This window comes from Mustelus asterias, chromosome 9 (genome assembly GCF_964213995.1).
Source record: "Mustelus asterias chromosome 9, sMusAst1.hap1.1, whole genome shotgun sequence".
Taxonomy (NCBI): Eukaryota; Metazoa; Chordata; class Chondrichthyes; order Carcharhiniformes; family Triakidae; genus Mustelus; species Mustelus asterias.
In genome coordinates, this window is record NC_135809.1 from 40,659,718 (window position 1) to 40,677,140 (window position 17,423).

A 17,423-nucleotide genomic window follows, 5' to 3' on the forward strand; every position below is an offset into this window, starting at 1 on the left:
CATTAATTATGATCATGGCTGATCATCCAACAATAGCCATATCCCACCTCCCCCCTTTGATCTTCTTCACCCCAAGTGCTATATTTAACTTCTTCTTGAAAACATACAATGTTTTGGCCTCAACTACTTTCTAGACGACGACCATGCAAAGGTCCATTGACCTCAGTCAGGATTTTCGTGTTTTTGGGCAAGCATGGCCAGAAAATCCCGCCCGTATGTCCCTAGCACAGGAAACGGGCAGAAAAGAGGCAGCCATGTAAGTTAACACATGCCTGTAAATAAAGCTCCATTGTTTATAACCCTCCATACTCCCTAGCATCATTCTTCAATATACAAAAGATACTACTCTTTCAATATCCAGATCGTCTGTGACCACATGATGTGCATAATGCAAGTGTGTGCCATTTCCGGGGAGCATCCATGACAGTTACATTTTGGTGTGCTCGCAAATCACACCCGTATTTCATAAAGCGAATCATAGAGAATCACAGAGTCCCGACAATGCAGAAGGAGGCCATTTGGCCTATCGAGTCTGCACCGACCACATTCCCATCCAGGCCTATTCCCCATAACTGCACATATTTACCCTGATAATCCCCCTGACACCGAGGGGCAATTTAGCATGGCCAATCAGCCTAACCCGCACATCTTTGAAGTGTGGGAGGAAACCAGAACACCTGGAGGAAACCCACGCAGGCACAGGAAGAATGTGCAAGCTCCACACAGACAGTGGCCTGAGGCCGGAATTGAACCTGTGAGGCAGCAGTGCTAACCACTGAGCCACCGTGCCACCCATTTGAGGAAAAGCAATGGCTGACTCCTCGGGGGGAGGGGATACACCCGTCAGGAGGTGGCTGATGACACCAGTACGGAGGCCACAAATATCTGCTATATCGAGGCTCATACATCAATGTGCATGCTGATCAAGTAGGCAATTGGACTGCTAAAGATGCAGTCCCAGTGCTTGGACCGGTTAGCTCTCCAATACAGCCCCCAGAGGGTGTCCCGCATCATTGTAGTCTGCTATGCTCCTCACAACTTGGCATTGCAGCAGGGAGACTAGCCAGACCAGGAGGTGCTGGAGGAGCACCACATCTCCTCGAATGAGGAGGAGGTCAAGGAGGGAGGGTCAACACACGGAGGAGGAGGAGGAAGGACCTCAGGCATTGGCTGGGACCTGCATGGAGTGAAGGGTAAGGAACACCCTCACAGTATCTCCTGCTACGTCTAGGTGTATTCCCAGGATGCACAGCTGAGGTTGAGGTGGCCTGCTGCTTTCCACATCCTCTTGCCTGAGGTTACCTTAGCGGGTGACCCCTGGGCGGCCTAGACCTTGAGGGTCTGGGCATTATTTCAGACTGACGGTTGTTGCAGTGCTGCCTTCATCGGTGTGCGGAGCTAGAGGTGTATAACTCACAGGTAAGGGCTGTCTGATAGGCTGGGCACCCCAACATCTCCTGGGTGGAGGAGCCCAGGCTGCACTCCTGACTTCAGGTGCCCAGGGGCCCCTATGTTCCTCCATGGAATAAAGTGTGAAGTGAGATCCAAAAGCCGCGCCACCTTCTGCCATTGACATTTGTGGATTCCACTAGTGCCTGCACCATGCAGTTAAAGCTCTACACCATGGAGCTCATCCCTCAGCCATGGAGATCAAAAGCTGAACCATGGACCAGACATCCCCCGCTATGGAGTGCAGGTCCTATACCAAGGTCTTCTCTGCGTATGCCACTCTCAAGTATTAGCTTTGCTGCATTGTCGTGTTGGCACCATCTCCTTGGACAGAAGGCACCAGGACTCCTCCAGTCAGCCTTGCAGTCTGAGAGTGGCTGCTGTCATTCCTTTGTGATGCCCGTGACCCTGCATTTGCAGCTCTAGCATAACCGGGCCCAGGGCACGACATTGGCCAGGGGCTCAGCAGAGTCCTAGGCTCCGGCATCCCTCCAAGTGCTGGATCCTTGGGGTTTTCCTTCCTCCTCCTGCTGTGGATCTTCATCTGTGAAGTGCTCACCAATGAGTGACCCAGAAGCCTGTCTACTGGTTAATCCTTCCGAGGTGTGAGTATCTGTGCTGGTGGAAGATGCGGGTGACAGATGTGATCCCTCTTCAATTATCATCTCTGAGATGTCTCCCTCAGAGCTGCTCAGGTCTGTGGTGTCCAGAGGGTGTAAGGATGGTCCAGGCCTGTCGACTAATTGACCTGCAAGGGAAGTGAGATGGTATTGATGCACCCCGAGGGTTAACTGACAGGAGAAAAATTACTCACATAAGAATTGAACCATGTATGTCTTGAGGGTTCTCATTTTTGTCTGCTGCCTGAACAACTCCCTCTGCACGGGTGCAGTCCTGCTGCTCACCGACCAGCTCTCGGGCTCTTTCCTCAAAGGGTTGAGGCATCTCATCTCAGGCATGACTTCAGCAGGTTGTGCACACTCACAACAGTTGTGCTAAGGTTGGCCAGCAATGAGACAGATTGGGAGAGTGTAGTCAGGAGTCCTGCCAGTTCAGATGGTGATGCAGTCTGGCATGTGTACGACGTGAGTGGAAGCTGGGATGTAAGGAGCAGAAGACTTATTGGGGGGACCAAGAGGAGTCGGGGGAATACCCCTTGAAAGGTATTGGGAATCTGTGAGGTGGCTGGGTGAAAGATCACCGTGGAGGTGTGAAGAATGTGTGAAGGGGTGCAGCAGGAGACATGAGGTGGTAAATTTTCCCTGGCTGCACTGTTGCCCCGTCCTCTTGTGCATCAAGCTGGCACTCACTATGACGGCCAATGCCTCCCAAGCAAGGGTGGTAACATTGGAGGATGGATATCTGCGGAAACACAGGTATAGGACATCACACCTCTGCTCCACACCATCTGGGAGTTTAGTGAGGACGCCCTCAAAGAATTTTAGTGCTGATTTGCTGGCATCCATCCCCTCGACTGAAGCTGGAACAAATGCTGGGGGGGGGGTTGTTTAAAAGAAGTGCCCCACTGAATGCAGAGATTAAGTTTTCCCAGGGCGAATGAATGAGAGGCAAGCCACTGCGAGTATAGTGTGATTCATGTGGGAAAAGAAATGTTGTTAAAGATGCTCAATATTCGGTGAATTTCCCGCCATCGGTGCTGGAGGAATTCTTTCCGGTTTTCTCACTGGAACCAACACTTAGATAAAATTCAGGAAAATTCAGTCCATGATTCTGTTAATAACTCCTGTTTGAACAAAGAAAGGAATTGGAATTTCTAGAACTGACTAGAAGCAGGCAAAACCAGCATCAAGATAGTGGGGGACTGCAATGATAAAATTAATCAAGATGTCAGAAAAACTCACTGGTAAAGGTTGTAAGTGCTTACTTGGAAGTCCAGAGCTACAAAAAGTGGCCAAAAAGGCTAATGAAATGACCTTATCTCAAGTGGGATGTAACAAAAAGGAGAAAAAAATTATGTTGCAGTTGTACAATGTCTTGGTTAGGCCCCATGTTAAGTACTGCTTTGTTTTTGGCACCACACATTAGGATGGGTATACTGGCATTTCAGGGAATACAGCAGATTCACCAGAATTATACTGGAGTACAAAAGATTAACATTTTGAGGACAGCTTGCCTAAACTTGGCTTGCATTTCCTTTAGTGCAGGAGGTTGAGGATGATCAAAATGATAAAGGAATTCAATAGGATAGATATAGGAACACTTAGTGGGTAGCTAAGGAAAGGGTAGGTCCACTCAAGGACAATGGAGGGAATTTGTGTGTGGAGCCAAATGAGGTGGATGAGGTCCTTAACGAGTACTTTGCATCAGTATTCACAAAGGAGAAGGATGTGGTGGATGGTGAGCATTGAAAGGAGGATGTTGACATTGTAGGACATGTTGAGATAAAAAGGGAGGAGGTATTGGAGGTTTTGAAAAACATTAGGGTGGACAAGTCCCCAGGGCCAGGTAGGGTCTATCCCAGAATACTGAGAGAGGCAAGGGGAGAAATTGCTGAGGCCTTGGCCAAAATCTTTGTATCCTCTTTAGTCACGGGCAAGGTACCAGACGATTGGAGAGTAGTGAGCCTTGTTCCTCTGTTTAAGAGGGCAGAAGAGACAATCCGGAAAATTATTGGCCTGTGAGCCTTACATCAGTGGTGGGGAAATTATTGGAGAAGATTCTTAGGGACAGGGTGTACTCACATCTGGAAAAAATAGGCTTATTAGCGATACGCAGCCTGGTTTTATGAAGGGGAGGTCGTGTTTCACAAACTTGATTGAGTTCTTTGAGGAAGTGACAAGAAAAATTGCCCAGGGCAGGGCAGTGGATGTTGTATACATGGACTTTAGTAAAGCCTTCGATAAGGTTCCTCATGGCAGGCTGATAGAGAAGGCGAAGTCATGTGGGATCCGATGTGAGCTGTTAAGAAAGGTACAAAACTGGCTTGGGCATAGAAAGGAGAGAGTAGAATGAAAGGGTATTTTTCTAACTGGAGGTCTGTTTCAAGCAGTGTTCCACAAGGATCAGTGCTGGGACCTCTGTTGTTTGTAATATATATAAATGATTTGGAGGAAAATGTAGGTGGTCTGATTCGTAATTTTGCAGATGATACAAAAATTGGGGGAGTAGCGGTTAGTGAGGAGGATTGTCAGAGAATACAGCAGGATATAAATCGACTGCACACCTGGGCCAAAAGATGGCAGATGGAATTTAACCCGGACAAATGTGAGATGATGCACTTTGGAAGGTCTACTGCAGAAGGAAAGTACACAGTAAATAGTAGAGTCCTTAGTATTAGCATGCAGAGGGATCTAGGAGTGCAGATCCACAGTTCCCTCAAGGTAGCAACACAGGTGGACAAGGTGGTCAAGAAGGCATATGGCATGCTGGCCTTCATTGGTCGGGGCATTGAGTATAGGAATTGGAAAATCATGTTGCAGCTGTATAAGAGTTTGGTTAGGCCGCATATGGAGTATTGTGTACAATTCTGGTCGCTAACCACCAGAAGGATGCTGATGCATTGGAAAAGGTGCAGAAGAGATTTACCAGGAGGAAATGGACTATGAAGAAAGGTTGAACAAACTTGGATTGTTTTCACTGGAGCGCCGGAGGATATGGGGGGACCTGATAGAGGTTTACAAGATTATGACAGGCTTGGATAAAGTGGATAGTCAGAGTCTTTTTCCAAGGGTCAAAGGGTCAATTACTCGGGAGCACAGGTTGAAAGTGATAGGGGGAAAGTTTAAAAGAGATGTAAGGGGCAAGTTTTTCACACAAAGGATGGTGAATGCCTGGAATGCACTGCTGAAGGAGGTGGTGGAAGCAGATACTATAACAACATTCAAGAGGATCTGGATAGATACATGAATACGCAGGAAATAGAGGGCTATGGGCCACATTGAGGCAAGGAAATATTAGATTAGAGGGGCATCTGTGTCGCCACAGACTTGATGGGCTGGAGGACCTGTTCCTGTGCTGTTTGTTCTTTGTTCTTTGTTCAGTACATGGGGCATTATATTGAAAATTGATAAATATTTGCAATACCTGTTACTCCTGCAAGTGGCTTTGATAGAATGTTTCAACATTATGTTGTGTGACAAAAGTTGCTATTATATAATAGCGGTAAATAACATCATGATTAAAAAGTTTGCTACTGGGTCATAGAAACGTAGAAACATAAAAAATAGGAGCAGGAGGCCATCCAGCCCTTCAAGCCTGCTCCGCCATTCATTATGATCATGGCTGATCATCCAACTCAACAGCCTGATCCCACCTTGCCCCCATATCCTTTCATCCTTTTTGCCTCAAGTGCTATAGCTGCTTCTTGAAAACATTCAATCTTTCGGCCTTAACTACTTTCTGTGCTAGTGAATTCCATAGGCTGACCACTCTCTGGGTAAATAAATTTCTCCTCATCTCTGTCCTAAACGGTCTACCCTGTATCCTCAGACTGTGACCCCTGGTTCTGGACACCCCCACCATCGGGAATATCTTTTTTACATTTACCCTGTTTAGTCCTGTTAGAATTTTATATGAGATAACCCCTCATTCTTCTGAACATCAGTGAATGCAATCCTAACCAATTCAATATCTCCTCATAAGTCAGTCCTGCCATCCCAGGACTCAGTCCAGTAAACCTACTTTGCACTCCCTCTAGAGCAAGAACATCCTTCCTCAGATAAGGAGGCCAAAATTGCACACAATATTCCAGATGTGGCCTTACCAAGGCCCTGTACAATTGCATTACGACATCCATGAGACAGTAAGGGAAGGAACGGAATAAGGTGGAGGATAAATGCGTGGCTGAGGGATTGGAGCAGGGGTCAGGGATTCAGGTTCCTGGATCTTCAGGGGCAGGTGCGACTGGTACAAAAAGGATGGGTTTCACTTAAATCCCAGGGGGACCAATATCCTGGCGGGAAGGTTTGCTAAGGCTACTGGGGAGTGTTTAAACTAGAATGGTTGGGGGGTGGGAATCAAAATGAGGTGACTGGAAGAGAGGAGGTTAGCTTAAAAATAAAAGGGGCTTGTAGACAGTGTGAGAGGGAGGATACGCAGGTGACGGAGAAGGGGAGCGCTCAGACCGAAGGGTTGAGATGTGTTTATTTTAACGCAAGGAGTGTAGTGAACAAAATGGATGAGCTTAGAGCGTGGATCACTACTTGCAAGTGTGATGTGGTGGCCATTACAGAGACTTGGTTATCTCAGGGACAGGACTGGATACTTCAAGTGCCGGGTTTCAGATGTTTCAGGAGGGACAGGGAAGGAGGCAAAAGAGGTGGGGGAGTGGCACTGTTGATCAGGGATAGTGTCACGGCTATAGAAAAGATGGACGCCACAGAGGGATTGTCTACAGAATCTCTGTGGGTGGAGGTTCGCAACAGGAAGGGGTCAATAACTTTACTGAGTGTTTTCTATAGGCCGCCCAATAGTAGCAGGGATGTGGAGGAGCGGATTGGGAAGCAGATCCTGGAGAGATGTGATAATAACAGAGTGGTCGTGATGGGAGATTTTAATTTCCCAAATATCGATTGGAATATCCCTAGGGTAAGGGGTTTAGATGGGGAGGAGTTTGTTAGGTGTGTTCAGGAGGGCTTCCTGACACAGGATGTGGATAAGCCTACAAGAGGAGACGCTGTACTTGATTTGGTATTAGGGAATGAACCTGATCAGATCTCTCAGTGGGAGAGCATTTTGGGGATAGCGATCATAACTCTATCTCCTTTACATTAGCATTGGAGAGAGATAGGATCAGTCAAGCTAGGAAAGTGTTTATTTGGAGTAAGGGCAATTATGAGGCTATTAGGCAGGAAATTAGAGGCATAAATTGGAAGGTGGTTTTCTCAGGGAAATGTACAGAAGAAATGTGGCAAATTTTCAAGGAAAATTTGTCTGGAGCTCTGCACAGCAACGTTCCAATGAGACACTGGAGTAATGGTAGGTTACAGGAACCATGGTGCACGAAAGCTATAACGAATTTAGTCAAGAAGAAAAGAAAAGCCGACAAAAGGTTCAGGGAGCTAGGTAATGTTAGAAATCTAGAAGAGTATACGACTAGTAGGAAGGAACTTAAGAGGGAAATTAGAAGAGCAAGAAGGGGTCATGAGAAGGCGTTGGCAGGCAGGATAAAGGAAAACCCCAATGCATTCTACAAGTATGTTAAGAGCAAGAAGGTAAGATATGAAGGAGTAGGACCTATCAAATGTGACGGTGGGAAAGTCTGTATAGAACCGGTAGAAATAGCAGAGGTACTCAATGAATACTTTGCTTCAGTATTCACAGTGGAAAAGGATCTTGGTAGTTGCAGTGCAGACTTGCAGTGGACTGAGAAGATTGAGCATGTGGACATTAGGAAAGAGGACGTGTTGGAGCTTTTGAAAAGCATCAAGTTAGATAAATCACCGGGACCGGGTGGGATGTACCCCAGGCTACTGTGGGAGGCGAGGGACGAGATTGCTGAGCCTCTGGCGATGCTCTTTGCGTCATCAATGGAGATGGGAGAGGTTCCAGAGGATTGGAGGATTGCGGATGTGGTTCCGTTATTCAAGAAAGGGAGAAGAGATAGCCCGGGAAATTATAGACCAGTGAGTCTAACCTCAGTGGTTGCTAAGTTGATGGAGAAGATCCTGAGAGGCAGGATTTATGAACATCTGGAGAGGAATAGTATGATCAGAAATAGCCAGCACGGCTTTGTCAAAGGCAGATCATGCCTTACGAGCCTAATTGAATTTTTTGAAGATGTAACTGGACACAGACGAGGGAAAAGCGGTAGATGTAGTTTATATGGATTTCAGCAAGGCGTTTGATAAGGTGCCCCATGCAAGGCTTATTGAGAAAGTGAAGGGGCATGGGATACAAGGGGACATTGCCAAGTGGATTCAGAACTGGCTTGCCCACAGAAGGCAAAGAGTGGTTGTAGATGGGTCTTTTTCAGCATGGAGGTCGGTCACCAGTGGAGTACCCCAGGGATCTTTTCTGGGACCCTTGCTCTTTGTGTTTTTATAAATGACCTGGATGAGAAAGTGGAAGGATGGGTTGGCAAGTTTGCTGATCTCACAAAGGTTGGTGGTGTTGTGGATAGTGTAGAGGGATGTCAGCAGTTGCAACGAGACATAGATAAGATACAAGACTGGGCGAAGAAGTGGCAGATGGACTTCAACCCAGATAAGTGTGTGGTGGTTTATTTTGGCAGGTCGAATAGGATGAAAGAATATAATATTAAGGGTAAGACGCTTGGCAGTGTGGAAGATCAGAAGGATCTTGGGGTCTGGGTTCATAGGACACTCAAAGCAGCGTCGCAGGTAGAGGCTGTGGTTAAGAAGGCGTATGGAATACTGGCCTTCATCAATAGAGGAATTGAGTTTAGAAATCGGGAGATAATGCTGCAGCTGTATAGGACCCTGGTCAGACCTCACCTGGAGTACTGTGCCCAGTTCTGGTCGCCTCATTACAGAAAGGATGTGGAAGGCATAGAAAGGGTGCAGAGGAGATTTACAAGGATGTTGCCTGGATTAGGTGGCATGCCTTATGAGGATAGGTTGAGAGAGCTAGGTCTTTTCTCCTTGGAGAAGCGAAGGATGAGAGGCGACCTGATAGAGGTGAATAAGATGTTGAGAGGTATTGATAGAGTGGATTCTCAGAGGCTTTTACCCAGGGCTGAAATGGTTGCCACAAGAGTTCACAGGTTTAGGGTGCTAGGGAGTAGGTACAGAGGAGATGTTGGGGTAAGTTTTTCACTCAGAGGGTGGTGGGTTCGTGGAATCAGCTGCCGGTAGTGGTGGTGGAGGCGGATTCGATAGGGTCTTTTAAGAGACTTTTGGATAAGTTCATGGATGTTAGTAAGATAAAGGGTTATAGGTAAGCCTAGTAGGTAGGGACATGTTCGGCGCAACTTGTGGGCCGAAGAGCCTGATTGTGCTGTAGCTTTTCTATGTTCTATCCCTGCTCCTGTACTTGAATCCTCTCGCTATGAAGGCCAACATACCATTTGTCTTTTTAACTGCCTGCTGCACCTGCATGCTTACCTTCAGTGACTGGTGTATGAAGACACCCAGGTCTTGTTGCACATTCCCCTCTGCTAATTTATGGTCATTCCAAAAAACCACTTAAAATGCTTCTTGGTACTAAAATTTCTAAATTACCAAAATTACCAAAATACGTACTTAAATAAAGCAAATCAAAAACAAAATTTCACAATAACCGGAGTAAAATTACATGCTGAATTGTCCTTGTACTTCTTAAATTTCTCCTTCAAAGTTTTCATTTTCTCTTAAAAGCCTGGTCTTTTTATTTCAGCTCTGATGTCATCTTAATTTCAATCATACAGTATCATCAGAGTGTACCCAATTTCCCAGCATACATCAGTGCTAGCTCAATATTTTGCTTTAACTTCTAGTGGTTTGTGTTCAATTATTTTTCAAAGCAATTTGATGAAAACAAAAAAAAACTGATTTCATATATAGTACACTGAATAGCTTTTAAGAAATACAAATATTTACAAGGAGAACTGAGATTATATCTACAGGAAAAATTGAACATGCTAGGGATAGTCTGATATAGAAGTCCTTAAAGATTATGAAATTGTACATAGGGTAGATATAGAAAATATGTTTCCACTTATGAGGGTAGGGGCCAAACAAATAAGATTGTCACGATCAAAACAAATAGGAAATTCAGGAAAAAATAGAAATGGCAAGAATGTAGAAGTTGCTACCACAAAGAGTAGTTGGGCAAAATAGCAGAAATGCATTGTGGGGAAGCTAGATATGCACTTGAGAAAGGAATGTAAGGTGATGCTAAATTAGATAACGAGAGATGTGAGGAAGCTTATGTATATTGCGTAAACCGGCATGAACCTGTTGACCCTGATATCATAACTCATATCATGAACCTGTTGATCCTGATATTATGTTTTTAAATATAGATAGCATATGGGTGAATAAAAGAGAATATATACACACCACAAAACAAGAGCAAAAATATGTACTATTAATTTTCTGCACTGGGTGAGCCCAAAGGCCCAATAATCTCAAATGCAAGAACAAGAAACTTTACCGCAAGAGATCCATGTGCAAAATGATTATTTACATTTCCAACTCCCAGTAATGCTAAACTTCAAATTTTCATGGTTCTACCTATAACCCCACATTTCTCCTCCAGGGAGATGCCGGATCAAAGGATTTCAATGCTGTCAAAAAGGCTGGATTCTTCTCGTCACAGGTGTGCCAATTCTGACTTATTCTGCATTATTTCAAAGGCCAAAACCATTTAAAATAGTACAAAATAGATAATTATCCTTTAGGTAGCAAACCTGGATTTTCCCTCTCCAGTACTGCTAAATACTAATGCCTCAAAACTCCCAAAATTCGCCCACCTGACCCTCCCATATATCTGGGGGTCAAAGAGAGGTCAGCTCATTTGACTAGTCGTGGCAAGCACTCATAACATTCACCGGCTCTGGCAACTAGATATGGGCAATACTGCCTTGCCAGTAAAATGTCTCTCTGTAGCTTTACTCAACTCTAATAAATGCAATTATTTGTCTCAAAATAAAGTCTATGATTATTGTATATTCATGAAAATATATATGTCGTCCTTTAGGTTTATAACACATACTAAACCAAAAGCTACAATTGGGATACAGAAGCTGTTGCTAAGGCAGAGAGCAATGATTCCAGATTCGCTGGGAAAAAAACACTAATTATTTTGTTCCTGTGAACTACGACATCAACTGAACTCAAAAATTAAAAATACATAAAATTGTCAATTGCACAATGTCATTGCCAGTATGATGTATTGATATTATAAATGCCAGGAACTAGTGGTGTTCTTACGGTTGTGTCACTGCCACTTGACTTCACATGCTAAGGATTTCCTGTAGATGGTTGACTGACAATGCCACAATCGTGTTTATTTCTTAAGATTTTAAGAGAAATCTACAGCTAGGTATAAAATTATGCTCCAAAGCAGCAAACAGTTCTCACAGTATATGTTATTCAACATATTAAGTATAGAATGATGTGAACAAATACCAAGACGTACATTTTTTAAAGATTACACTGGTTCTGTTGACATATTAAGATAGGCCATTAGTTTGTAAATATAGCATCCCAATTATACATTCTTTGGAAAGATTTAGAAATATTGGTCACTTAAGAAATCGGTAAACAATATTCACCATTTTAACTGTTATGACATTGCTTACGTTGTTTCAATGTTGACAGATTATTTTCAAATATCTTTAATTTATTTTCAGGTCAATGGCAGCATTCTGGGATTTTCCATATTTGTTCAGTATATCTTTAATAAATCTGCCTTCACAATCTCTCCAACATCCTCCCTAAAAGTAGAACCGATAGCAATTCGAGACGATTAAACAGGCCGCCATTTTACGGACCACTAACAAGCTCATCATCAATCCGATTATGGTGATCGGATTACAGTCAGAGGCAATTTGTTAATATCGCCAATACATCATCCACGAATGGTTCAGACAAAGCTGCATTTAAAGACGTGCGACAGTACTAAATGACCGTCAATATTACAAAACCAAATGTTCACGATAGGTATAACGCGTCTCTTCAATCACCGCCGTCGTTAAGCATAACAGCCAACTGAGAACACTTTTCAAATCAAAAGCCAAACATTACCAACACGCAGAGCGGTCATCGCGGGGTCAAATTCAACATCACCAACCAAGCCCAACAGAAATAATTTACGTTCACGACTAAGCACTAGACGGGAAAACGCTTCCAATTTTTCAATATAACTCGAGAATGCATAACATAGTCAATATTACGTTTATAATAAATCCATACATTTCCAAAAAAACACACACTTCCTGATTTCAAAACATACCACAGAGCAAGCCAGTTGAACAACAACGGAAACACTTAGAACTTACCAAATTGAAATTGGTTGCATTCGAGTCGTCTTCTGGGAAAGGTATGTAGACGGCTAAGGCCACACAATTAGCGAAAATAGTTAGGAGAATAATTATTTCGAATGGCCTGAGAGTAAGAGTTAAGGAGCCATCTTAATTCGAAAAATAAATTACAACCCAAAAACAAAGATTGACATCTTATTTGTTTGAAATTAAATATATCTTGAAGGGAGTATAATTTGTAATTCACCAGGAATGTCCCAAATAAATGAAAAAGACACTAATATGTTACATATCAGAAATAGACCTGTGTTTTTTGAGGTTCCTACAGGATGTGTAGGGTATGTAGTTCTTGAAAATTCAATATATGCGCGTCAATATGTTTGGAAATAAATTTGTCCTCGTGAAGTGTAACTCTGGAAAACAAGTTAAAATATGTAAAAGATGGTTAATCCCGAACATGTCAACTTCGTTCATTGTCAGGATCACTTCAAGTAAGCATATGTGTGCCTGTGTGTGTGTGTGTATGTACACAAATGTGCTCTGGCTAGTTACATTGCTAACCATCAAGTCATAATCAGAAAAAAAAACTTCTACAATGACTTTTCTTCTGGCATCTTTACCTCTGGAATCACACAAGGATTTTTTCTGGGCCACCTCCAATTTCTCATTGATATCCTGCCTCTCAGCAATGACATCCAAAAACACGTTAGATTCCACATTTATGCTGATAACACCCAATTCTAACTCATCACCATTGAACCCCTCCCCTCCACTCCCTCTGATTTGTCACTGTGCTTGTTCAATATTCAGTGCTGAATAAACAGAAACTTCCTCCAATTAATCACTGGGGAGTTATGGTCTCCAGTCCCCAGCACAGATTTCCCATTTACCAACTCCATGTCTCTCCCTAGTCACTGCTCAAAACTAAATCCGAATTTTGCAATATTCTCCTAACCCGATCTTGCAATTTCACCTTATCCATTATCAACACCACTTAATTCCATCTTTATATCTCCAGTCACCACTCCACCTCAGCTCAACTGCTGCTGAAATTCTTATCCATATCTTTGCTCCCGCTAGACTTTCCAATGCTTTCTTAACTGGCCCCCAACACGGCACTCTCTAAACGTGAGCTCATCTCAAACTGTTGCAGGTATACGAACTCTCACCAAGTTCCATTCATTCATTCATTAGCCCCAGGCTTGCTGATCTGTATTGGCGTCCAGTTGTCAATGTAAAAGTCGTATCCTTGTTTTCAAATTTCTCCATTACCTCGTCACCTATCCTAATATCTAGTTATAAGATTTGTTTGATAATCCTCCTTGGATTACCTTACTGCGTTAAAACTGGATGTTTGGAAGGTTCCAAAGTCTCCTACTACCCCATCGCTTGCGCGTATGTGTGCTCTGCATCTTTGTAGAAAAGCATTTCGAACTGTCTGTGCATAAGTATTTGCATACTTTCATGCCTGCAAACATTTTATAATGTTTAGCTGGTCGAGATTCTCCCATTATTTTCTACCTTAAAGGATACTTCCATTCGACTATGTTGATACATGCTCGCCTCACAGGGTTTTTGAGAGTCAAACAGAAGAGAGCCCGTGGTGGGCGTGTGGTCGCGGCGTTTGCTTGTTTTTTCTGTTTGTTATACTGTTGCCTTTTCCTTTGGGTTGAGTTGGCCGTAGAGACCATATTGTTGCCCATCATCGCGGCAGCTTTGGCTTGTCTGGCCGCGTCAATGGCCGCTTGCCAAGACAAGGCAGCCCCCGGACTTGGGATGTGCTCTGGAGCCAGACCGTCCCCCCTGGCATTGGGAAGGCCATGGGCAAGTACCGCCCGACTGCTACCATAGTTGGCGCCTGGAATAAAAAATGTATAAAATGTTAGATATGTATACACCATATCATGTAACCTGCAGTATTTTTTTCAACTAATTGCTGCCAATTCATGATAATTCTCCTATTTTCAATCAAGCAAAGTCTGTTGGGGATTTCTAATCAAAACAGTAAAGAATATTACATCACGGATAAATAACTTTTCCTATGTGTGAAACGATTAGGCAAAACACAGAATATATTATTTACATTTAAAAATGTACGAGATTTGAGATTAAAAGGAAAAGCTGCAACTTTAAATAATGACTTTACAGCTGGTGGAGCCATTTCCTTCGCCGCGAAAAATTATAAAAAACTGAAGAAAAAAAACAAATCTCCGTCCATAGTTCAAGAAATAATGATTCATCCGGGAGCTCGATTTAAAAAAAACCTTGAAGGCAAATTTAGATACTGTTCGTTTTACCTTTGCGATACAATCTCTAAACGTTCTTCCTATATATATATCGTATTTAACTATAATAGAGCATTTTTAAAAGACGTCTGGACAACTTGATCGCATGTCAATTTCATGTGAAATACATATGCAGCAGCACTGCTTCGAACGAATGCTTCACCATGCATGTCTGCAGGTTAATCTTTGGGAGAAAAACGTGCAAGACGCTGCATAAACATATTTATTCTGCCAAACTGCCTGTTAAATGTTGCTGTACAACCCAAGCACCCACCGGTTATGTTCATGGGAATAAGATTGTGATGCTCCTCGTTTTCTGTCTCTTTTTCCCCTTCCCTGTTTCACAGTTCTTACCTTGATGGTTTTCCTCGGGAATATACATCCTCTTGTTTTCATTCACCATTTAAATACGTCAGATTTTTGTTCCGCAAACGGCGATTTATTACCTGATCCCCATTATTACAATAAAACGCAAGTAACTGATCCTCTCTACCTCCCTCTTTCTCACACCACATCCTGACTACATCCGGGGCTTCACAAAGAGCACATCATACACATTCCAAGCTCGCTTTCACTCTGTTCAGTGGAAATTATGGGAGGAGGGAAAATATCCAGGGCAGCTCTCTGAGGGTTAAATGAGTGAGGAACGGTAAAAAGTAAAGAAAACGACCGAATGAAGCGTGGAAATTGACGGGGAAAAGAAAATATGCAGTCTTGCAGGCCATTCCCTGCGATCACTGGAGGAGTTCTCTGAGCGCTATCTCCTGACTGTTTCCAGATGTTCTTACGTGTAAAATAAACCAAGCACATTTTTTTCTCCAGTGCCTGGAAACAGTTTATGGAATCGTGACGTAAAATAAGCAAGTGGGCAACGTCTCCCGAAGCCAAGAAAAGCAAGAAGCTCATGCCAGTTGTTTTCTTCTTTTGGTTTAACCCCGTGTTCTTTAATTTAACTTGTTGATATTTTTTGTTCTTGTATATATCTATACTTGGAAGAATATAGCGAATAAAAGAGAATACATTTGTAAAAACAAGCAAAGATGTATTTCTCGCCCTGACAATTGGTTCTGAATAAAAACGTTTCCTGTGTATACATTTTGTATTAAGTCATAGAGAACAAAAAATTGCTGATGACTTTGGTTGGTATAAACCAAAGAAGAAAACTATGTTATGACTAAACGGATTCTTGGAGGCCAAGTCCCAGGGGAAAGACGTCGATATCTGCTAATCAGAAACCAACTGACTGGAAATCTCCATTAAGAACTGTGTCGTCTTGGGTATTACATTCAACTTAAGCAATGGATAAATTTCCCCTCGAAATAAAGACAAGTAAACCAGAAGCAACAGAAACCAGCTCTTCGGGCCCAAGAAGATAACATGCAAATGTTCTGAATAAAATACCTATGATTTCTAAGTCAGTAAGAAACAAAATAAATTGGTTTTGTGCATAAATAGTGTTGTTGCTGGATTGTGGCTAATTTAGTTAGTAAATTGAACTTGAAACAGAGAGTATGAGTTTAATGTTAGGTTATTTTTACAGCTGAATATGTGTTATCTTTCCTTCTCAATCGTTCAAAGTGGAAAGAAATGCATTGGAATACGAACTTTTGCAAGAGACTACGCCAGCTTACAACTTTTATCTCATTTTAGTTAGAACTTCACTTAACTGCATCCCCCCCCCCCCCCCCCTCCCATCCAGCAATCCCGTAATCTACAGTGCCACTACACTGCCTATACTACAATTTCTGGCTATTGCTTTACTTATATCATTGTTTACTTAGTTATTTTTGGCGCTAGCTGAATCATCTTTAATGCTAAATTATTTTCTTTTACTGCTGAGTGAAGTAAGTTCATGCTCTTTTGTCTCTTAAAGTTGATAGATTTTTACACATGCATTCTTGTAAAAGGCACTGTGGGTACAGTGGTGGTACAGTGGTTAGCACTGCTACCTTACAGCACCAGGAACCAGGGTTTGATTTTGTAATGAAGCAGACTTGATTAGGAAACTTAAGGTGAAGGAACCCTTAGGGAGCAATGACCACAATATGATAGAATTTACCCTGCAGTTTGAGAGGGAGAAGCTGGAATCAGATGTATTACAATTAAATAAAGGTAACTATAAAGACATGAGGGAGGAGCTGGCCAGAGTTGATTGGAAAGGGAACCTAGCAGGGAAGACAGTGGGACAGCAATGGCAGGAGTTTTTGGGGGTTATTCCCAAAATAACCCCCAAAAACAGAAATTCATCTCAAGGAGGAGGAAACATGCTAAGGGGAAGACAAGGCATCCATGGCTGATGGGGGAAGTCAAGGTCAGCATAAAAGCAAAAGAAAAAGCATACAAAGTGGCAAGGATTAGTGGGAAGCCAGAGGATTGGGAAGCCTTTAAAAACGAGCAGAGGACAACTAAAAAGGCAATAAGAGGGGAGAAGATGATATATGAGTGTAAGTTAGCTAGTAATATAAAAAAAGATAGGAAGAGCTTTTTTCAACATATAAAAGGTAAGAAAGAGGCAAAAATAGACATTGGACAACTGCAAAATGAGGCTGGAGAAGTAATAATAGGAAACAAAGAAATGGCAGAGGAACTGAATAGTTACTTTGCATCAGTCTTCACGGTAGAAGACACCTGTGGAATGCCAGAGCTCCAGGAGAATCGGGGGGCACAGGTGAGTGTAGTAGCCATCAATAAGGAGAAGGTTCTGGGGAAACTGAAAGGTCTGAAGGTGATAAATCGCCTGGACCGGATGGACAACACCCCAGGGTTCTAAAAGAGATAGCTGCGGAAATTGTGGAGGCATTGGT

At 43.0% G+C, this 17,423-nt stretch overlaps 1 protein-coding gene across 1 annotated transcript in view; it reads right to left on the bottom strand.

The window, feature by feature from the left end:
- Positions 1-15,307, bottom strand: part of LOC144498638 (voltage-dependent L-type calcium channel subunit alpha-1C-like) — a 1,025,631-nt gene extending 1,010,324 nt beyond the window's left edge. The window contains exons 1-3 of the mRNA XM_078220060.1: positions 14,974-15,307; positions 13,868-14,192; positions 12,353-12,458 (exon numbers count right to left, since the gene is read on the bottom strand). Of these exons, the coding sequence (XP_078076186.1) occupies positions 12,353-12,458; positions 13,868-14,192; positions 14,974-15,022 (480 nt within the window). The 5' untranslated portion in view covers positions 15,023-15,307. The remainder of the gene's footprint in view (positions 1-12,352; positions 12,459-13,867; positions 14,193-14,973) is intronic.
- Positions 15,308-17,423: the final 2,116 nt, after the last annotated feature.